The 22,923-nt window shown below is 36.9% G+C and overlaps 1 protein-coding gene across 2 annotated transcripts in view; it reads right to left on the bottom strand.

Moving 5' to 3' along the window:
• The window catches only part of Nep2 (Neprilysin 2), a 70,719-nt gene that overhangs the window by 9,452 nt on the left and 38,344 nt on the right, over positions 1–22,923 (bottom strand). Inside the window, exons 1-2 of one of the 2 annotated variants that reach the window (XM_065237112.1) lie at positions 14,729–14,856; positions 13,322–13,455 (exon numbers count right to left, since the gene is read on the bottom strand). In XM_065237112.1, the coding sequence (XP_065093184.1) occupies positions 13,322–13,455; positions 14,729–14,841 (247 nt within the window). In that variant the 5' untranslated portion in view covers positions 14,842–14,856. Of the gene's footprint in view, positions 1–13,321; positions 13,456–14,728; positions 14,857–22,923 lie in introns of those variants that run through there. The other variant, XM_065237111.1, reaches the window with a different exon arrangement.

The raw sequence follows: 22,923 nt of genomic DNA, 5'->3' as shown, positions 1-22,923 counted from the left end.
TTCTCAAAAGCACGTGCTCTCTGAAAGATGTAATACTCTCGAGCCTCTGACATGATTAATACATTCCTAAAAGTACGTTTTTCTAAAATTTGCCAGAAATCTCAGTTTTAAAAATATGCATTTTAATATTAATTTTTGCTCACCTTACGAGATGAAATGTGTTTAAATTCTGGAGGTTCAAGTATGTATTATCAAATCGAGTTTTATTTTTTACACGCATATTCCAGGATTCCTACTTTAAATCAAACTGAACAAAAGATCAAAAGAAACAGCATCAATTCAATGATTCCAAATGATTCTAGTTAGTCAAAGTTTTAAGCTCTTCAAATTTGCGCCTTTTCAGCAATCAAAATAGGTCTTCTTAGTGAGAAAAACAAGCGATGATTCGGATATTTGACAATGCATAGGAGCCCTGATCCAAACGTTTGTTTCCAACCTCAAAACCGTGGTTCATATCCATCAATAAGGAAAGCTTAGGGCCAGAATTCAATGTGGTAGATCTTACATCCCGTAACCTACAACGAAAAGGTGATCTATCCACATTCCGGGGCAAGCTCGTATTTGAATCATGACATATTTTTACTTGTTCAGTACTCTTTAAATAATATTTTCTGAAAATTTAAAATTATTTGGTATAATAGTTAAAAAGTTACATCTGTTTGTGTGCCATTTTTTCGAATACACCCTTTAGTCCTACGATGCTGAGTTGTTGTCGTTAGAAAATTAACTTCACGACATCGATTTAAGGTGATACGATCCAGAAGCTCGGGCTCTGATGTCACTTCGCATTTTCCAGGGGACACCGGAAAACATACAATAATAAAACTGCTTCCCCATGTTTGCTGCGACGCAGCAAATATGGTGATGCAAATTTAATGCCTGAAATCGCAATAGTGGCCGAGATTAACTCTCTAGAAAACTCGACGTGGCTGTGTGTGCAACTGCCTAGGGTTTGTGGATGCAGGATTGTATCCCCCTCAAGGCTGTGTTCCATTTGGGGAATTTTCACTTAAAATTGATACTTCGAAAATAAATTATAGTGTTCGAAAATCTCTCTGTTGTTGATCGAACACTTAAATTTGACAGATAGAAAATTTTCAAATAACCCTGCTATTCCACTTTTCATCCACTAGTCGATGAAGTCCTCGTGACTATTTACTATTTCGCTGCGTGCACCTGACATAAACAATCATTAAAATAACAGAAATGATGACCAAAATAATCATGGAAACCATGGAAACGTAAGGTAATCATTATCTTCGATAGGGGCTCAAAAATTAGGGCCCGTAGTTTGGAAGCAATATACCTAGGGATGTCGAACCCATGGGCGTGATCTTTTGTTCGTTTGGTGACGCCAATAAACGAGCACCCTTCATGCACGATATCAACCACTACATGCAACTATATCTATTCTCATAGTGGTTACCATATCACATAAGATTGGGATGATAACTCGAATAGGTTGTTAGGTACTTCTTTAAGTTGTTATCTATACTGGGTGCATGATGAGCCAGGCTTTTTTTTCACACGTGAGTGCGGTGCGTTTTGATAGATGCCGCGGCCGCGATCGAACACTTGGCTAATTGGATTTTGTTGTTGGAGGCAAAGGTGACTAATCCTAAGTGCTTTTCGCGGTCTCTTTAAAAGGTATTAACTTGATCGTCATACAGTCGCCCACGACTTGTACGGTCGCATTTTTCTACACTGTGCTATTCTAAAAGTGCAGTAGGGTTTATACTCTTGATTTTATGATTTATGTGTGATTTTGTTACATTGTACATATATTACATTGCATTGGGGACAAGAGAACGTAAAAAATCGCCATTAAACTTGATGGAATATGGTCGGAACGGTATGACAAAACTGGATATTTCCAGTAAAATATGACATTTGTGGGATCCGGGTTCGAACTCATAGTTTGTTTTCTTGAATTGCCACGCGATGGAAGGAAAAAGAAGAGCATTAATTCTGCACACAAGATATGAAAACCCTACATAGTCGGGTACAAGGATCGCAAAGGAGTTTAAAAATGTCTAAAACCACCGTCTGTGCAGTGCTGAAACGTTTCAAGGACCGTTTGTCTGTTTCCCGGAAGGTACCTGAAACAACGTCAGAACGTCATGAAGACTTTCAAAGCGAATCCAGGACTTTCGGACGAGGATGTGGCCAACAAACTCGCTGCTGTTCGCAGTACATTTCGGAATATACGCATTCGGTAAGGTTTCTTCAAGTATCGGGCTATTAAGCAACCGAACCGGACCGTAAAGCAGAACATTACGGTCAAAACGCGGGCTCGAAAGCTGTATGATCAGGTGACCAAATTCGATGGATGCATCCTTATGGACGATTGAACGTTTGTAAAGTTGGACTTCAAACAGCTTCCGGGACATACGTTTTATGTTGCCAGGGGTCGCGGAGATGTTCCCAAGAAATATAAATTTGTTTTTGCGGACAAGTTTACCGGTAAGCTGATGATCTGACAGAGAATCTGCAGCTGTGACCATAAGACTCCGATTTTCATCACAACCAACAATATGAACGGACAGTTATACATCAACTAATACCTGAAAGACGTGTATTGCAGTTCATTAGATCCCGCCGGGGCCCCGTCAAGTTTTGGCCAGATTTGGCGAGTTGCCATTACAGTAGGAATGCGCAACAGTGGTATCGTGATATTGGAGTAGACGTCATTGAGAAAGGTATGAACCTCCCAAACTGCCTCAACGCTAAACTGAAGAGAAGTGGAAAATGGCTAAGGATGCTACTTCAATGGCCAGATACTGAAAAAAAAAACAGCCAGTGAGGTTGACCAGCAGCTTGTGTGATGGCACGTCTCAAGCTCAAAGTTCAAATTATCATTCGAGAGATATAAAAATCGTAAAATTTTGTTTCTTTAAACTAAAATAAATACCTAAAATTTTCTTATAATAACGTTTTATGCTAAACCAAACAGATTCTAAGATACATCCGATTAAAATTGTACCGACTTCTAAATTGGCAGGGCTTTACATTATTGAAACTGCGGAATATGTACATTTAGAATTGTTAACACAACCCATTGTGCATTAATTATATGTGCAATTTTGCTAGTTCTTGAGTAGCATGTATGGAATTTACGGTCATCTAAGCTCTAGCTCAAGGTGTAAGATCTACCACCGAATCGTAGTACTGTCTACTTGAAACTAGTGGAAAATTGTTTTTTTTTTACTTATCAAAGGAACAACATCTAGTCTTTGTTAAGTTTTACCAGGGGTTTGTTGTGGCCGTCGAATTCAATATGTAACGCATCTACCTCACATTGATTTAGGTACTTTGTAGTTTGGTACCCACTTTTTGGTTAGTTTATCGTGAAATTCATTTAGATAAATGAATTAGTTTTGGAATTTCGATATGAAAACCAATGTTTCTATCGGTTTTCAGTGTTTTTTTTCAAGGCAATGAGTACGGGAGTGTGGTACGGGATAACGATTTTGCTCCACAAAACTCAATCAATGCTTAACCAGATCCCACTCACCCAAAAATTTGAGCTTATTTAGATGCGAACTCATACTGCACTGGCCCTTTGAAAGTTACATGGGAATTACTATGGGAAAAGTGAACTTTTTGTTCACAATGTCCTAGACCTGAAAACCACAAACTCCATAGTACAGTTCCAGGTCAAATAACAAAACAAAACTAATGTAAGACTTGACCTCCTCCAATTTTCCTGATTTGTTATGCGGGAATCCATTCGGCTCTTTTTCTTCCAAAAAATTTCAAAATGGCGTATTCGATGGTTTTCACGAAAACGTCACTTATAAATATACACGGTTCAATAAAAAAACTTGTATGCATAACATAAAACTTACCTTATCGATATTTTTTGAATATATTTTTAAAAGTGAATGAACTGCTCGGAAAAATGCTAACCTTTGGGACATTTTCAGGTTGAATACATTTAAATTGACAAAAATCATAAAACCACTTGCTTCAAATGGTTTATTCTCAGTCTTAATTTCGTTAAAACGACTGCGATTTAATCTGCCCGACGTTTCGGCCATGGGTTGTGGCCTTTTTCAAGGGAAATTATTGTCTGTCGATATCGGCAATGATTTAGAGCTTTTGAGTGCACACTTAGAAAAGTTCATATAAATTTAGATGCTCTGAGAGCGTCAATTTCGACATAAATTTGAGTCATAACAGACTCGAAACATAGCTCAATCAAACGTACTTTTCGTCGAGCAACGAATTTTTCAGTCTCGGAGCACTCAATATTACATGACATGTTTGTTTACGTCTCATCTTTTATGTCAAAGACGGATTCCGTCACGTGTAAAATTAGTTATTTCTAAGTGTGTGGGTTGAGTGATTTCCTTTTAACGTTATAATTTCATATCTTTTGACGTCTTGTAGGTTGAATTTGTTTTGGTTAATATGACATGACTTTTTTTTGTAAACAAAAGTACCTACATATTAGTATATAAGCAGGGATGCTTCCACTCACTTGCTATAAAAAATGTTTTTCGGAATTATGAAATTATCATATATCATATCATACTGATATTTTGTACTGTAAATTTCGCTATCAGAACGTCACAATCAGCAATTTTATGATTCGTGAGCGTACACTCAGAGTGAGCGCTCGCGAATCATAAAATCGCTGATTGTGATGTTCTGATAGCAATCTTGACAGGTTTTATGTGTTAAACACATACTTTCCATCCTCTTCTAGTAACTTACAAGTACTTATTATCATTATAACATCTAATGACTTTTAATAATTCCGAACAACATTTTTTATAGCAAGTGAGTAGAAGCAACCCTGTAAATAAGTTGTTTAGATGTAATAAATTTATCAGAGGTTCTTGAGTAGTTGCGATAGATAGAGAAGGATTGGTATTGCACATAGACGCGTACATTCATCAGGATTCAGATGGAGGAGGATGTTCGGTTTTTGGGTGAGATCAATCTGTTTTGTCTGTTTTACTTTTTTTCAATAATTCCCTTATATGTTAAATGAGCGTTTCCAGAGAGCGAGATAAGGCGTTATAACCTTGGCATTAAATCTAGGTTAGCATTTGGGGTGGGCGGAGCGACCATTTGACTGTTCTGATGCTTGAGGAGTTTTGCGTTTGGGGCCGTCGTTTTACAGATGGTTGTTCTGCCCAGGCATGGAAAATCATTTGCATTCATTTCGTGTATTCATTTACATTCATTTGCCCCTAACTTTTTTCATCAACAGAATTCCGCAAAATGATGTATGGAGCTTTTGTAGGTTTTGTTATTACACAGCAAAAGAATGTAATATCGATCAATGTAATTCAAGCTGATGTATGAAATAATGATGTAATAGCAAAAAGCAGATACAATATTACATCAATGGATGTAATATTGTTCGCAAAATCGATGTACATCGTACAACGTTATATTACACAACCGATGGATTGACCTGGTTGCAGCAGTTTGGATGTAATATTCAACAACTTTTTTTCTGTATAGCTACAACTTTTGTTAAAACCCAAATCCGTATCTCTTATGCATGACGAACCAGAGCAAACAGAATCCACTACTGTTTTTCAGTGAACGTATTTTACATTCACTGAAAAACAGTAACGACTTCTGCCCGCTCTTATTCGTGATGCATAAGAGATACAGATTTGAGTTACTGGCAAAAGTTTTAGCTAATAACAAAACCTACAAAAGCTCCATGTATCATTTTGCGGAATTCTGTTGATGAAAAAAATTAGGGATAAATGAATGTAAATGAATGCATGAAATGAATGTAAATGATTTTCCATGCCTGGTTCTGCCTATTTAAAATGTTAATCTAGAAATAGCCTGACGTTTGGTTCAAAAGCTAAAAGTTCATCCACAGACGCTAGGAGCATAAATTAACTTTTATAGCAGTTATGCTCCTAATGAAAACAAATAACAACTACTATTCAGTTGTAACTGAAGCGTTTGGCACGGGAGTTCCACGCTTCTTTCCTTTTCCTTGATTTCAAGTTGTGGAGTGGTTTCAGATACTTATTTCTGACATCGTTTGACTCCTTGAAATCCTCTCTGCAGTTCATGCTGCGCAGTTGGCCTGGCCCGTTGACAAGAAAAATGACGGATACATGAAGTCGTAATTTTCCAGGATCCTTTCAAAGTATTTGCTGCGTTAGTGTGAGATTAGATTATATTAGATTAGAACCTCAGCACAAATGTAAACAAGGAAACAGTTATGCAAAGTTTCTTGCAAATTGGAGAAGGTCGTGTTTGATCGATTCGTCATTTGACGTGGAACTGCCTCAACTGGCACACCTCCCCTAATCAGCATTAAATACACATGTTCAACGCATCTAAAAGAATCGTGCACTGATGATTTCTGATTTCTGTTATTGAAATGTAAACCTATTTTAACGCAAATGTAGATATGGTTAAATAATTGAAGTACGTATGCTAATCAGTTTGCTATAAACCAAAGCCAATATAAAAACAAGCAAATAAACACTTAGCACCAGTTTACATCCATGACTGTTTTATGAAAAATGTAAACCCGTGAATCATCCATCAGTTTCTACCTAAACAACATATTCAGTCACATCAATCCTGTCCAAATGTATTTTGAAGATGGTGATTACTAGATCGATATGATTTTAGTTGTCGTGATGTCGATATTAAAAGCTATTGAAAGTAATGTTATATTGTTTTGCCATCGGTTTCACTTACCAATCTTTTTGAAAGTATAGCGGTCAACCACAAATTATGCAATGAAATAAGATTTAATAGTTTAAAGAGAATAATTTGATCTTACCGTTTTATTACAAATACCTTAACATCATTAAATATACATTTCAGATCGTGCTCCGCCAAACCTATACTAGTGAGTGAAGCTTTTATGAAATCTGAAATTTGGTTGAGTGAAGTGAATAATTCCATCAATATTATGAAAATATAATGAATTCAAGCAAAATGTGAGATCTTTAAACTGTCTTCATTATCAAACTTTAAAGTCGATTTCGTTATTTTAAATCCCTAAAATTAGACAGATGTCTAACGATTCTGAGTTGCTATCTGATATTCAAAATGACGGTTCATTAAAATATGTTTTATTAGGCTTTACATTGAAGGCTGCACTCCAGCAACTGTCGTTGGAATCGAAGTTAATGAAAAGTTTTATTGGTGATTAACAAAGTGGTTATTTCTTAAGACATGATACAAGACACTTTGGAAATTTGACGGTTGATACAAAGCGAAATAGCTCATATGCAATCATAATGTCAAATAACAGCCACTTTGGAGTAGAATTCATGAATCTTACAGTGTTCGGAAAATCATACTCAAATCTCATTTATTGAGCCTCCCTGAGCGAATAAACTCGCGTGCGAATCTGGCAAACAAATCTCATGCTTGAGATTCTCATGATTTTTTTCCGGACTCACAATCACAACGTCAAAAAATCGCACGCACTCACAATCAAACGTCAATTGACAGCATGCTCATGTTGTGTTAGTTTTCCTTCTACTGATGAAAATACTACAGTAATAAGAATGAATATCGCAAAAATATCGAGTAATAAATGTTTGAACCTGAAAACTGATCGGTGATTTTTGCGAAGTTGAATTTTGCATGGCAAAACTCATTAGCGAATAAACTCACACATGAGATTTGAGTTTTTGAGTTTTCCGAACACTGATCCTAGATCAATTTGGAATCCAGTAGCCCAAAGTTGTCCGCATCTTTTCTTAATCTACAAACTTTGAACGTTCTTTACTTGGTTCACTCGGCTGTCAACAAAAGCAGACCACTCTCGATGTGTGCCACGCGATCGTCTGTTTTCTGGGCAGCAACCATTGTGTGGTCGCCCTCATTGTTCTTCATCAGCAGTTCTTTCGGTCGATGCGTCGTCGACTTTGGAAATCAACCGTTTAGTGATGAGTGTGTGAGTGTTGACCACGTTTTGCGTCCATTGGTGCAATTGATGCGCTTTGCCGTATGGCGTAACTGTCATACAATGAAACCACTGGAAGCGGCTCCAGTTCTGATGGAGGAGGCTTTTTGGATAGCGGAAGATAAAGTGTTTATTGTGTTGTACCTTTTGATTATAGTTTTAAGATGTATTGTATAGTGACCAAGAATCCTCGGCTCTGTAAAGTTAATTCGTTTGAGCCTTATCAAATAAATCAATAAACAACAAACGTTCTTAACTACAAACATAGGAAAATTCATGCAAATTTAGGTGCTCTGAGACTGACATATACGAGTGTCAATTTTGACATAACATTGAGTCATAATAAGATGCGAAATTCAGCTCAATCAAACGTACTTTTCGTCGAGTAACGAACTTTTCAGTCTCGAAGCACTTAATTTTACATGAAACAAGTTATATAAAATTCAGAGCGTAAAATTATTGACTGCCTAGGCTGAGTGTGAAAGCACTGCACTATTCAATCCATTGCTCTGTGCAGAACGTTTGTACCAAACGGTAAAGGACGAGGCAATGAAAGAGCCAACAAAAACATTCAGTGACTGAGTTGGTAACGGTCAGTTTGGTCAGTGACGTTTGACGAAAACCAAAAATAAATTGTCGCGGTACAAAAACCATCATTTCCATACATCCTTCGTCATTGACGTACACGGCGAATGAGAACGACTTAAATTTGAGTTTAGTTCACTCATAATCGCCAAAAGTGCAGGAACTCAGCGATGAGTTAATTTGCCTCATGTTTTCCCAGGTTTTTCCAGGATTTTCCAGGGAAAAATTCCCGAATTTGAGAAAAGTAAAGATTGGATTCACTCAGTCTATTGGTACTACTCCGAGACTGAATAAAATTTTCGTCAATTTCCTCATTTTCCGGCATATTTTTTAGGTTTTCCACAGTAAACCATGAGACAAATTTTACTCATCGCTGAGTTCCTGCACTTTTGGCGATTATGAGTGAACTAAACTCAAATTTGAGTCGTTCACATTCGCCGTGTAGAGAAGCCGACAGTAATCCCTTTGAACAAATCCTATCGCATCTTTTACCTTCACTTCTCTTTTTTGTATCATGCATGGACAAAAAAAAGCAAATACCGTCGAACGTGCATGCGAGCAGACAAATAACTACACTATGAGCGCTTCTTGTTTTCCTTTAGCCTTTCATTCTCCTAAGCGTTGATAGACCATTGGTAAAGACACAAGCCTGTTAATCTCAACGTTGGTGGTTCGAATCCGTTTTGTACCCATTCTAAGTTTTTTGCGTTGCTTCCAACGTTGTCAAACAATAAAAAACGGCTGACTAAAACGTGCAGTTTTTAATCCTCTCCGAGTAACCGACCGACCTAAGAGAGAGAGAACGTACTGAGCTAGTTTTTTTTCACGACGTAAATGAAAGAGGACTATCTTCATACGGAATTTGTCATGCGCTGCTTGGAGTGCGACGAAGATAGTAATACAGTATTTTTCATCACTGACTTTGCTCTCTCTACGTTGATGAAAGACAGCCCTGAATTCAGTCACTCACGAGCAGGCGACGCACACCGCTTGCCTTCGCTCACACAGCATGTAATTGAGTCATTTTTCCATATAAAATGTACGCTCAGTCATTCAAAACAAATATTGCACACTACGAAAATATCATGTAAATTTAGGTTCCCTAAGACCGACACATGTAAGCGGCCCTTTTGACATAAGAATCAGTTGAAAGAAACAAGAAAATCAATTCAATGAAACGTTCTTTTCGTCGATTTGCTAATGTTTCGGTTTGAGAACACTTAATTTTACATGAAATGTTTGTTTACGTTCCATCATTTACGTCCAATATGGATTACGTCCCGTGTAAAATTAGTTATTTCTAAGTGTGTGGGTACCATCACGGCAGAATAAACGTTTTGACTGAGTGCTCGGCTGTCAGCGACTCGTTTACCTCTCAATCGTTCAGACTCTCACGAGGCAGTGAATGATGAGGCAGATGGCAGTTCAAATACATATCAACATGACTCAATGAACCTGACTGTTTTGCGCACTGATAAAATTACGTTTACGTGTCATCCTTTATGTCAAAGATGGATTCCGTCACGTGTAAAATTAGGTATTTCTACGTGTGTAGCTTTGACTTTTGTGTAGTAATGCAGGACGGATATTGATTTAAAAAAAAAAAAAATCGCATTGTGAAAGATATTCAACAAAATGACAGGTCGTCAAAATATCCAATGGTGATGACAGTTAAATGGTAGGGAAAAATGACCCTTGATGTTAGTCCCACTAGCATAAACATGCAGCTGCACATTTTCATTTTGGTTGAGTTACACACTTATTAAAATTAATGTAAATTTAGATGCTCTGAGGCTGACGTATACGAGCGTCAATTTTGACATGACATTTAGTCATAATAGATGTGAAATTCAGTTCAATCAAACGTACTTTCGAACTTTTCAGTCTCGGCGCACTTAATTTTGCATGACATGTTTGTTTACGTCTCATCCTTTATGTCAAAGATGGATTCCGTCACGTGTAAGATTAGGTATTTCTAAGTGTGTAATTCTAAAGCGAAACTTGGAAATATTAGTTAAAATATGCATTAGTAGATACTTTTACATGCAATTAATTCATTATTCGATAAAAATAATGCCTAAAATCTTACGGACGAGACTAACATGCGTCTATTTGCTCATGAACGAGTCAGAATAAACGCATAACATTATCGCAGCTTGCTATGATGCATTGGCGTTGACGGCGACTGCTAAGGCTCTGAACCATTTGGCGATTTTTTTTTAACTTTTGGTTAAAATTTGACAGATGAAAAGTTATCGATTAACCCTGCTATCCGAGCATGGTTATTTCTGACAGACAAGAAGTTAAATTTTGACAACCGTGGCTCGAAAACCGGTCAATCGACAGCACGGGGATTTTCGAACATGGAAAATAACTTTCGAAGTGTCACTTTTAAGCACGACTTAAATTTAACTCAGCAAATGGTTCACAGCCTAAGAGGAAGAGGAGACAATAGGGGGCCTTTTTGAACCAATTTTATGTCAAACGCAAATCAGCGTCTGATTGGTCGCGTAAACTTATAGAAACGCGAGAATTTTTAGAACAGGAAATCTAATTTCTTCATATCTCCTCTTCCTCTTAGGGCGACTGCAACTCTTTATACTGCTATGGTCGAATTCCATAAGCTGTGCGTGAAATATGGCACACTTTGACTTATCTTTTCACTCTACTGAAAAATCCCATAACAATCTGCCGTCATCAACGCCAAAATTTAATGGGTTTTCTTTGTTCAATTGTTTAGAAATGACTGCTCTTGATTATATAAAACTATATGGATGTGTGGATACCCGTAAAAAAAAAGAACGATAGAGGTACAATGAAATGTATTGTAACCATACAATAGAATTTATTGTACTTAAAATAAATTGTATTGTCCACAACGATAAAATAATCATAGAATTTATTGTTTCCACAATAGAATCTATGATAAATGGGGAAATCTACAATAGAACAAGGGGGTTTTTATGTACACTGGAGTCGCTTTTTACGCGGTTTTTTTTTACACGGTTTTTTTTTACGCGGTTTTTTTTTACGCGGATTTCGGAATTTACGCGGTTTTTTTTTACGCGGATTCCGGAATTTACGCGGTTTTTTTTTACGCGGATTTTGGTTTTTTTTTACGCGGATTTCAGAATTTACGCGGTATATCGCTTTTTACGCGGTTTTTTCTTACACGATTTTTTTTTACTCGGTTTTTTTTTACGCGGATTTCGGAATTTACGCGGTTTTTTTTTACGCGGATTCCGGAATTTACGCGGTTTTTTTTTACGCGGTTTTTTTTTACGCGGGACATATCACCCGCGTAAAAAGCGACTCCAGTGTATCTTAACCGTACAAAAAATTACTTTTTCCCGAAAAAAATGGAGCCATTTATCATTAATTTGTTTGTTTTTCTATTGTTTAAAATTCATACTATATGGGACGTATTGTAGATCTACTGTTATTACAATATTTTAAATTTACTTGTATTATATATACCGTGCCGATTCAAATTTCGGACACTTAAACTCGAATTTCGGACACTTTTAAAAGTTGATTATCTCGGTCGAATATGATCCACATGTCTTGTAAATTTAAAATTTTTTTGACTAGTGCCCTCCACGATCATCTAACATTATTACTTTGTTTCTAACTGGATGTAATATTTAATTAAACATGAAAGTGTCCGAAATTTGAATCGGAACGGTACACACAATTAGATCGATTGTTGACAATAGATTTTGTTGTTAATTTATTTTATGGTGATTGTATGGTTATTTTTTTCGGGTAGTTCTGCCGGTTACAAGTATAAATTCGATTACCAGTGGCAAATTAATTCAAGGTAATGTAATCTCGGAACATGAATTTCCTGGTTTGAGGTAAACTAAGAGCGACTAAGAAATTTCGTGGATCGTGGATGCAATTCATGAAATCTTTAGAAGACCCTGATCAGGATACTGGATTGGAAAAGAAAGAGTGTGAGGTATGTGTTATTGTAGCACAACACCACAAGACGTCAGGAGATCCTAAACGTTTTCGATTGTTCGACCTGCATTTTCTATGACGAGCATTAAAGGATTACCAAAATGCCACATGAAGCCTAAATACGGAGAATCTGTGCTGTCATATACTGTGGTTCTAGCCGTAGATTTTCAGAAGGTAATGTATTTTAGGTTGTACAAAAATATTCAGGTTAAGCGTGGATGACTTCAGGTTAAGCGTGGATGACTATGAAGAAGAATAAAAAATTTTAATTTCCTCGAATTGTAAAACATTTGGGAAAAAAAAAATTAATGTTGTCTCGATTTTGTTCTCCTATATTGTAATACCAGTTTTCTTAAAGTAATAGGTTAACGAATTAAGTAACTAGTTGCTGAAAAAAAAATTAATTGCATATTTTCAACTCTGAGTCTGTTATGCATTTATAAGCGACATGGAGCTCACAAGGTTTGGTGATTTATCCAACATTTCAGGAACAAACATAGCTTTTTGTTTCGAATTATTGAAAGTACATTTAATTTAAAGATGTTTCATGAATTTATCTTAAAAGTGGCGTAAAATCACGTGGAACTGGTCTGCGTTTATGGGCAGTACAATTTAAAAGAATCTCGCCAATTGTATATGTTTTGTTTTGAGAATTCGAAAGCCATTCAAGAGTCGAAAAATTCTAAATATTTTTACCCAACATTCTTTCAAAATAGTATGATTTTTATCTCAAAAAGTGCTCCGTTGCTTGAAAAGCTTGAAAATCTCTATCTAACTGTTTGATTTGCGATGGTATCATTTTCGAGAAAATCGAAATCGCTAGCCTTAATTGCCTATAGCCCCCAAATGTGTACTTACATTCTTGAACCCGATCGCTCAGCAGCACCGAAAGGAGTGAGATCAGTAGTGCTACGACGGCAATCCCGCAAACGATGCTGATCAGCGTTAGAACTTTTTCCAGCGCCGTCCGGCGTCTCCACCAACTGGGATTTCTGTAATTGTAAGAGAAAAAAAACAAGCACATCGATCAGAGAAACGGAAAGAAGCTGCTAAATGGTTACTGTCAATAGTACTGCGTCATTAACTACACAGTGAATAAGGCTACTTGTATTGAATAAGAGGGAAATCGGCACGGCATTGCCAACGACTGTTTGGGTTGTAGTTCGTCATGCTGGGGTAAACAACTTTCCTTGCTGATTCGTCAGTGTATTGTTCCCATTGATTACAACAGGGACACTGCCGGTGGGTTCGCATGATTCGCGTTTCTCTGTTTATGCTGATAATGAGGCTAAATACTGCCATTTAGGCGTCTATTAATGAACGATTAACACAGTATGTGTTTTTTACTCGCAGAGTGTTATTTACAATTTTGATACACTTTGCTGACCTCCTAGTACGGCTCGCTGCCTGCAAATACTACTATCTGCTAGACGCGTGTTCTCGCGTTAGACTGTATGATGCCAGTGCAAAAATCCGCTGGTTTTCATATTTTAGCGCAGTAAAAAAGGGCTTGCCCGTGAAACTAGAATCAGAAATGGTAAATATGTGTGTTTTTTGTGTGGGTATATTAAGGAAGTCACGTCTCTAAAAAAGTGCTGGCTTGGTGTTCGTCAGGGTTTTCAATGTTACAACGCTGCGTCTTGTAAAACATGCTAATGTTTTCTGCTGAGAGTGAATATTATGAAAATTTTAGCATCAATGTGCTAACTGGGTGGCGTTGGCACATTCTACCAGTGTGTTTTCACGATTATGCCTGTTTTTTGACAAATTTTGTGATGTAACCGAAAATACTTAAAAGACATCCCCAAATATTATCGCAGATTAGGATAGTACGATAAATTTTCTATATACCGTTCTGAGCCACTTAAATCAGAATCGTTTGAACAATTCTTAGACAAAATGTAATGCACTTGCTAAATCTGCAATAATATGAAGGGATTACTTTTCATTGTTTTCAGTTACAGAGCAAAAAATTTGTCAACACTGTTGTAACGTCACGAAGAGTGTGTCCATTATATCCTTGTAATTTCGAGTTACTAGCTTTGACAAAACTTATCGTTACATGATATTTGATATTAAATATCAAATTTTGTGTAAAGCGCAAACAACATATTGCATTTTTTGAAATGGCCTCCAACAGTCGACGATACGACTAGAATGGGAACAGTCAAGATACCTTTGCTTCCTCAATAGTACGTATTTGGTTAATCTTCATACTTTCTTCATTCGCGTGCTTACTTACAGGGTAAGATCAAATCAACTTACTTTCTCAATCGTTCCAACATCGACGAAACTGCATCGGCGCTAATCAACGAACACCGGCTGGTACTGATGCGCCGAAAATCTGCCACTGTGGGAACTGTTGCCATTGCCATCATCGCGATCGAATCATTAAGGTAAGAATGTCTTTTCGTTGTTGCTTCAGAAAAGAAAATTGAGTTTAGCTACCACTCATATACCTAATGCATGAAAGAATCAGCGTAGAAGCGCACATGTGCTTCTGCATCTTATACCATCCGTTCGCCGACTAATTGCTCATCTCTAATGGAGATTCGTTACATTTCAACGGGCGCATACGAGAGGAACTCGTTTACCTGTATGCATCCGCACAAAGTTATGTATGCTACCGTAAATACATGAGTGACTTGCGGCGGCATGCAATGCGGAAATTCGAAAATGAGTAAAAGTAAAGCGCCAATCTTATTGACCGCCGTTTTCGACGACGATCACGCTGGGTTGAAAATAGCTAGGTACCTATAAGAGTAGTCGACGTGACGCTCAAACTATTGTCGGGCGTTGGAATTTGTTCCACTTGTGGTCGCATACGGTGTGACCGATGATGGTTCGACAGTTTGTACAGCGTAATAGAGGTCGATATTATGGCAGTACGTGCTTTTAGGAAGTTTTACCCCCAATGGCCGAGTTTATACCGTAGGGTGGGTAATGGAGTCCATATGTTATGGGATAGCTGTGGGACCGGTGTTGAGTAATTAAATCTCTACTTGTCGTCACTAATTATTGGAATGTACAGTTAACATACATAATATGTGTGCGAAAACTTTGCCTGATCAGCTGATTTGCATGCCAGCCAGGAACAGTCTTATTAGGCCTAATGTCTCTAACGGGTTGCAGTGACTTGAGCAACGTTCGAACCAAAAGTCGAGGACCGGTTTTGGTAAGTGACTCGGAAAAAACCGCCAATCAGCGTTACTTCCGATACGTTAAGCTACATCATTTTGCATTTCTTGCTGAACCGTGCGCATGTTAAATCATATAACGTCATTCCTACAATGATGCATAATGATCGACGACGGCATCAGAAGTAATTGCAGTGGAGACCGGTCTTGATGCTGCGGTCAAACTGATGTAGGCCGACTGTCCAACTGATCGATTGACGGCGGATGCAAATTTTATATGTTACGCAGTCACTTGGTCATTACCATAATGCTTTCCGTGTGAGCGTTTACGGTAGTTTACGACGAACGTTATTATACAAACCCTGTCGTTGATGGATTTTTGGTTCTGGTTCAAACCATCATTTAAAACCTTTGCAGATCATCACGCCCTTGGGAAATCCTATCGTTTGTCAACACGAAGGTCATTCTCTGCTGGGGTTTTTATCTAATTCTACGATAAGGTAACATTCCGCAACCATTGTACTGTACCTATGACTGTCTGTCAATACCGTATCATTGTTGTTTACCTCCGTGAAATGTACGTGCATTCATGCGACGCTCCAAAGCTTCAAACGTCTGTTGCTGCGGTGCGGTGACAATGTATCGACCTCATGGTTCATAATTGAAAAAGCATTATATTGCATAAGTTTAGAGTTTTTTTTTGTTTGCACCATGCTGAAGGGTTAACAGACAGTTTCTCTCGGTTGCGGTCAGTTGTTTGTCGATATTAACCTCAATGTTCATTCAAACTTGGCCATTTTTCGCACGTCGCCTATCGAGTTGATTGATATAGGATATCAAAAAACCAACGCAAAAACGTTTCCATTATCCACGGGAAAGAATTGAATCACAAAGCTTGATCTAAATTGAGCCAAAATTGGCAATGGCTGCCTGTGTACACTTTCTACCGTGACAAATTGTTTGGCTAAACCGTGTCGGCGTGTAATGATGCATCACACCAGCGTCGTTTGTCGGTTTGAACAGATGCTTCACTGTATGGAAATGATTAGATGATTTGTTGATGGTACACGTGATGTAAAATCTTTTACACGTATATTTGAATGTGCCTATGCGTTTTGAGTGCTTATATAAATTGTCGAAAATTTGTAAATTATATAGAACGGTTGCAAATTCTCATTTCACATAAAAACATGTTTTTCGGAATAATGAAATCAAAAGATGTTATGATCACATGTTTCCCCAGTAAGCTACTAGAAGAGGTGGCAAAGTATGTATTTGACACATAAAACCTGTCAATTTTGCTAACATATCACTATCAGCGATCGCTGAGTGAGTGAGTGAAAATTGATAAAATCGCTGATTGCGACTCTCAGGAAGCGAAATTTACAGGTTTTACTGTTCAACCTCTTCTTGCATTTTACTTCACAGCTCCAGGCAAAACAGCCAAAAAATAATTCTTCTCAGATTTGCATGAAACTTAGTATAATTGTATGTTATGGACTCACATTTTTGCAAAAATTCGACCATTTTGGATCAAAAAATTACGTCTTTGACATTTTTCAATAAATTGTAGCACGAAAACGTCACTTCTGATCGAAATGACGTCTGAGACAAAGCTGCAGGGAAAGTAAATTATGTTTAGTAATTGTGAGCAAAAACATCTCAAAGTATACCATCAATTTTTAAAAACGAATACAAGATCCAAAATGGCATTTTTTTTGGAAAAATGTGAATGATTGTCCATAACACACAATTATGCAAAGTTTTATGCAGATCGGAGAAGGTCGAGTTTTTCCGACTCGCCATTTGGCGTGGAATAGCTCTATAGCAACATTTCATTGTTCTGTTTTGTCCCGGCAAACCTACATTTTTTACTCTTCGTCTATTCCATTAAGGAAAACTGCAATAAAATCATGCAAATTTGTTTTAGGATCTTACTATTGCTTGTTAGAAATAAACAATCTTTGCTCTGCGTAGGCAATGATGCAAATAAGTAAACATGCACGTGTCAACGTGTTTGTCTTTCCTAGAGCAAGAGCTATTAGAATCTAATTGTTTACCAATCCCATGATGTGAGTATTTTTAATGCATACTACTCCCATTCTACGTGGTAAGATGGAAGATGGAAGACTACGTACCGTACCGGTGTATTTTATAATGCGGGTTATGTTGGTAGGATAATAATATTATGATTAAATTTACTATCTGCACTATTTACGAATTTGTTTCCATTTTTTAGCTTAGGATATTTCTTATGATTTCGTGTAGCATTTTGATATAGGTAGTTTTCCTGTTTCAGAATTTTTTCCTGTTTCAGAACAAAAAAAAACAATTTTCTTGTTTATCGCCTTATTGAAAAGGCACTTAAGGGGTATTCAACTCTGGACTCCGTAATTTGTGCCGCGAGATTGTGCCGAACGTGCCGAAGTGTACCAATCAAGGTGTCAATATCTCATGAGTGTGGCAACCCTGAAGTTATAATGACTTTTGTGATTGTGTTTACATTTTCAATTTATTTTATGGTTTACTGCAAACATTAAGCTTCACTCTCATTTAAACGTGATCGGAGCGGGCAGCGGAAGACGAACTGGAGGCCATCCAACCAAATTCGACACGTCTAAAAGAAACAAGTGCAGAAACGAAGATGTAATTTGATTGAAGGTGAACCAAATTTCCTCCAGCTATCTGTTAAATGCTCCCCGACAAAATTAAACCCAGAACTCGAACGGGCGTAAATTCAATCTCTAGAAACAATATCCTCGAACCAATTCATTTGATCAACTCAGAAGTATACGTGACCTCGAAGAAATCACCGTCGCTGATTATGATGTCCACCCAATTAATCATGTTTTGTTGTTTTTGACATCATCCACATCCAGAGGGCCAGTCACTTTCGAAAGTATGGGAATGGTAGGAAACCATTTGGAAATGCATGAAAATTTTCAGTTTTTATTCATTTCCGTCTTTATGGGCAGTTTTAGATGCACAAAAATTGCACGAGTACTTTACTATGGTGATAAGGTAAACACTCATTTATTTGTTTCCTTCTGTGAAAGCATGTTTAGTCACAAATCGTGGATTTTCTGATATTCTCCATACTGCAAAAATGATTTTCCTACAACTGAAGGGGCGACATCTCTCGAATCTTCAGTATAGCTACTACTCAAATTATATGATTAATTACACACGTTCAAGCTTACCAAGTTCACGATCTTATGTAGTTATGGTACCTTCCGTAATGTACTACCAACGAAAACCAATGGCCAATGTACCACCGATGAAAACCATCAAATATCCACCCCCCTCCAGATCAGTCATACCTCGGAAATGGTTTACGATCCAGATAAGCTTCGCATCTGCAGTTCTGCTGCAGGCAGGATCCTGTGTTTAGAATGCGGGAACCGCTTGGTTGACCCCACCGAAACCCCCTCTACTGCGAATTAAATTTTAGAAATCTAGCATGGCCTTATTGGCCTTACAAGAACTGATCGGTAGCCTACTCGTCGTACCGGGGCCTCTTGAGACAAACTAGTTCAACAGATGGATGATGACAGAGATGTATCTGCAAGGCCGTACATAGGTCCAGATTTGCTGGAACATTTGAGGGTAATACGTGACATCTCCCAACAGTACAGGAACTTTTATGGAGGTAAGAATATCGAGGAATAACTCAGATGGAACGACCTGAACTACAACACCGCCCCCCCTCCTCCCTGCCCCACCCAAGTCACATTGCCACAGTCATCGTACAGAGGATTTTCGTCCATACAGTTCGCCGTTCGCATTCATTCTATGCCGTACCGTCGTATTGGACGACCACATCTTCCTCTCATTTGACAAACCGTTGCTGACCCATTTCGGCTGTCTTGACTGTCGTATCGACAAGATAATGTAGAAGGACTCTGTTGGCGTGAGGTCCGAATAGAAGCTGTTCTGGACGAAACCACTAGCTGCTAGGAGTTTCGCTACGAATCGGATGAGATTAGTTGGTTTTGAAGAGATTCGTGGTGCAGAAATTATAGGTTTTTCCTTGGAATTTTTCGAACTCATTGTGAGGCCTACTGGACTTAACAATGTAGTCAACCTTAGCAAGATTGGCAAAACGTCAATACTAGACAGTGATGCCGTTTTATATTATATTGTTTGTGTCATATTTGTCAATGTGTGCCCTAGCGTGCCGAACAGTATACCATGCTGTGTTTCGGCACAATGTGCGAGTTGATTACCCCTTGACTCAAGCACGTATTAAATTTATTTCCGATATAACATCCACAAATTCAATATTGTCTTCTTATTGGTAATGATGTTTCTAATTATGTACTCATTCAAAGTTTCATATTTCTTGAATTAAATTGTTTGATATGCACCCACACGGATAGAAATCTCCTTATACCTTTTGGCAAATTTCTATTGCTGATTATTCATAAAATGTATAAGTCAACTAATAAGCAGACGCCTTGCAAAAAGTTAATGAAGCTCATGTGTCAAATGAAATGTATAAGCGGTCACACATACCTTTTATGCATTCTTGTAGGACCTATGTGGTTTGTCTTATGGAATGTATAAGGCTGATGCTTTGGCAAAAATGTATAAGTGAAACAGATGAATAAAATAATTAATTTTCGTTTCGTGCATGTTTTTCTACATCCATTGAGTAGCATCAAAGTAACCCCAAAACAAACAAAAACTGATGTTCGGTCACTCAAAAAATAGTTCAAATGTAATAATTTCCCTTAAACATATTGCTTACGAATTTACTCTAGGATCCCCAGTACTTGTTTAAAAAAAAAATATTTGAAAAAAACATTAATTGTTGCAAAACATACTTAGAATATACTTCAAAAAACTTTCAAACTTATCCAAACATATTTAGTTCAAACCTCTCGAAAAAGTGCACACATACACTAATGAATATAATTTTTAACCCACAAATTAGTAACTGTTACCCATAAATATAAAATTGTAGTTAATAGTAGCTCAAAAGGACTGTTCAGTTTAAAACAGACAACTAAACTTGGCTATAGTTTTTTTTCATTTAATGATAACAAACGCATGTATTCAGAATTAACAATCAAAACAAGGTTTAAAAAAATATTTCCAAATACTTCAAAAACAATATTTTGTTGATCCATCTTTTAGTTTTCTTGCATAAACAAACAAGGTTTTTTTTTATTTTTTTTCACACACTCACGTGAACCCTTAAGTTAAAAAATCTCGTCGTTACGTCGTTTGTCAGACACTTAATTAGAACACAATATGATAAAAAGTGTATTGATAGAGTTAATAGTCAAAACTAAATTTGTTTTGAGTGTTTCAAATTTATATATTCAATTAAAATTTGATAGAAACTGTCACTGAATAGCTTAAACTTACAGTATTAGAAAGGATCAGAATTTTTGAGACATAATTGTTAATTTTAAGAAGTTGTAAACAGTGAACAAACAATGACACTGACAGCAAAATCGCACAAACACTTTGTTCTACGAAATTGATATTTATTTTAGTTGGTGTGTATCATCTTTTAGAAGATCTCAAATAAAAAATATCTGGCTAGACACAATTGAAAAATGTATCCTGGTGTTCAAGTTACTTTTTCGTATATTTTTCGTAATTTGTTAAAATTTCGTAAAAAATTACAGACTTCCTCAAATACATTAATTATTACTTTTGCCATGCTACTTATAAGTAGAGCTTAAAACTTGCCGAAGAAAGTCCGTTTTATAAATTGAACAGTATTAAGTGGGTTACGATTCTATCAACCTAACAATACCTAACTTCCGGTAGGGATAAATACAATTGAAAATATCCTTAGTTCGGCCATAAAAACAAACGAACAATTGGACAGCAGTAAATTATTCGCGTCCGTTCGGAAGCAGGGAATACTTCGATCGTGCTGACTTCTTCAGTATCTTGTACTAATACTCGTAGTGTAGTGGAATTAAATGGAAATTACTAATTCTTCTGTCTTTCTTTATACAGGTATCATCCGTTTTAATGCCAATGTACATCACCCATGTAGTAGAAACGTTATAATAGCATTCAGAATGATTAGGGGTTAACTGAGATGATCGATCCTCCTCGTTAATGTTTTCTTTGAACTAGGTACTACAATTGAGTGAACCAGTTTTCCGATTTTTCCCCAATACAATGTCGTAAAATCCAACCGAATTTTTAACAAAAGAGAAAATCGATGAAGAGAATCGATCATTGCAGTTAGGTGCTTATAATTCTGAACGCTAGATATGTAAAGAGACAATATTACTGGGCAATAACGTTCTTGGATCCATTTTACCGACTTGAAAATGACGTCTTACTCACTCAGAATAGTGAGAACAAAAGTTGTAACGAATTTCGAAGACACTATATAATCTGTATGAAAACGTTAATGTGGCAGTTTTATTTTTACACTCAATTATGTAGACGGTAAAAAACGCACACTTTTGCAAAATTGAACCGAAACGAGCTCGAAAAATTATCGAACTGAGACCTGAATTGTATGCAAGTACAGCCTTGTGATTTCCCTTACAAAGACATCAATTTCAAGTAATCGATGTTAATTGACCATAGAGAATGTGTCGGTGCTGAAAGAAATCTTCCCTAACATAGACTTAAAAGTAGCAAATCATGTTTTTCTAGTAAGTTCTAGTACATACCTCAATTTTTTGGTACATTGAGTCGATGTACAATTACACGAATTTTTCAACATAGATGATGTGCACAGTTTTTGATGCGATAATACAACATATTTTTTACTGTGCTTACAAGTTTGGTAGTTTTACTCTGCTGTTTGTGACAATACTAGAAATACTGAAGGAGATTGATATCTCAAATGTATGTAAGAGTGGGTATTTTTGTTTTACCCTAATTTATGGTTTACAACTTTCCGGTTTGATAAATCAGTACATCAGTCGGGAAATGTTTACAAACTTGATAATCGTTTTTGAGAAGAATTATATTGAAGTGATCCATGATGTGTGAGACATGCAAAAATCACAATTACATATTGTCATAACTTACCGAATAATTCCTATGGAGGAACTTCCGATAGTGAACGATTTATCGGTTCAAGTGTATTGCACATTGAATAACACTACTGTTCAGTGTTCGGAAAAACTCAAAAACTTAAATCTCACGCATGAGTTTATGCGCCTCAGAGTTTTGCCTTGCAAAATTCAACGTCGCAAAAATCACCGATGAGTTTTCAGGTTCAAATATTAATTTCTTGAAAGTTTGGCGTTATTTATTATTATTACACTATTGTTTGTGCATCAGGGATTGTAAAACTAACACAACATGCATAAGCATGCTATCAATTGGCGTTTG

Source organism: Ochlerotatus camptorhynchus, unplaced genomic scaffold (genome assembly GCF_037179485.1).
Source record: "Ochlerotatus camptorhynchus isolate MF236.1 unplaced genomic scaffold, CSIRO-AGI_Acam_v1.1 ptg000592l, whole genome shotgun sequence".
Classification (NCBI taxonomy): domain Eukaryota; kingdom Metazoa; phylum Arthropoda; class Insecta; order Diptera; family Culicidae; genus Ochlerotatus; species Ochlerotatus camptorhynchus.
Note: the sequence above shows the minus strand (reverse complement) of the source record. Positions and strands in the feature narration are given on the sequence as shown.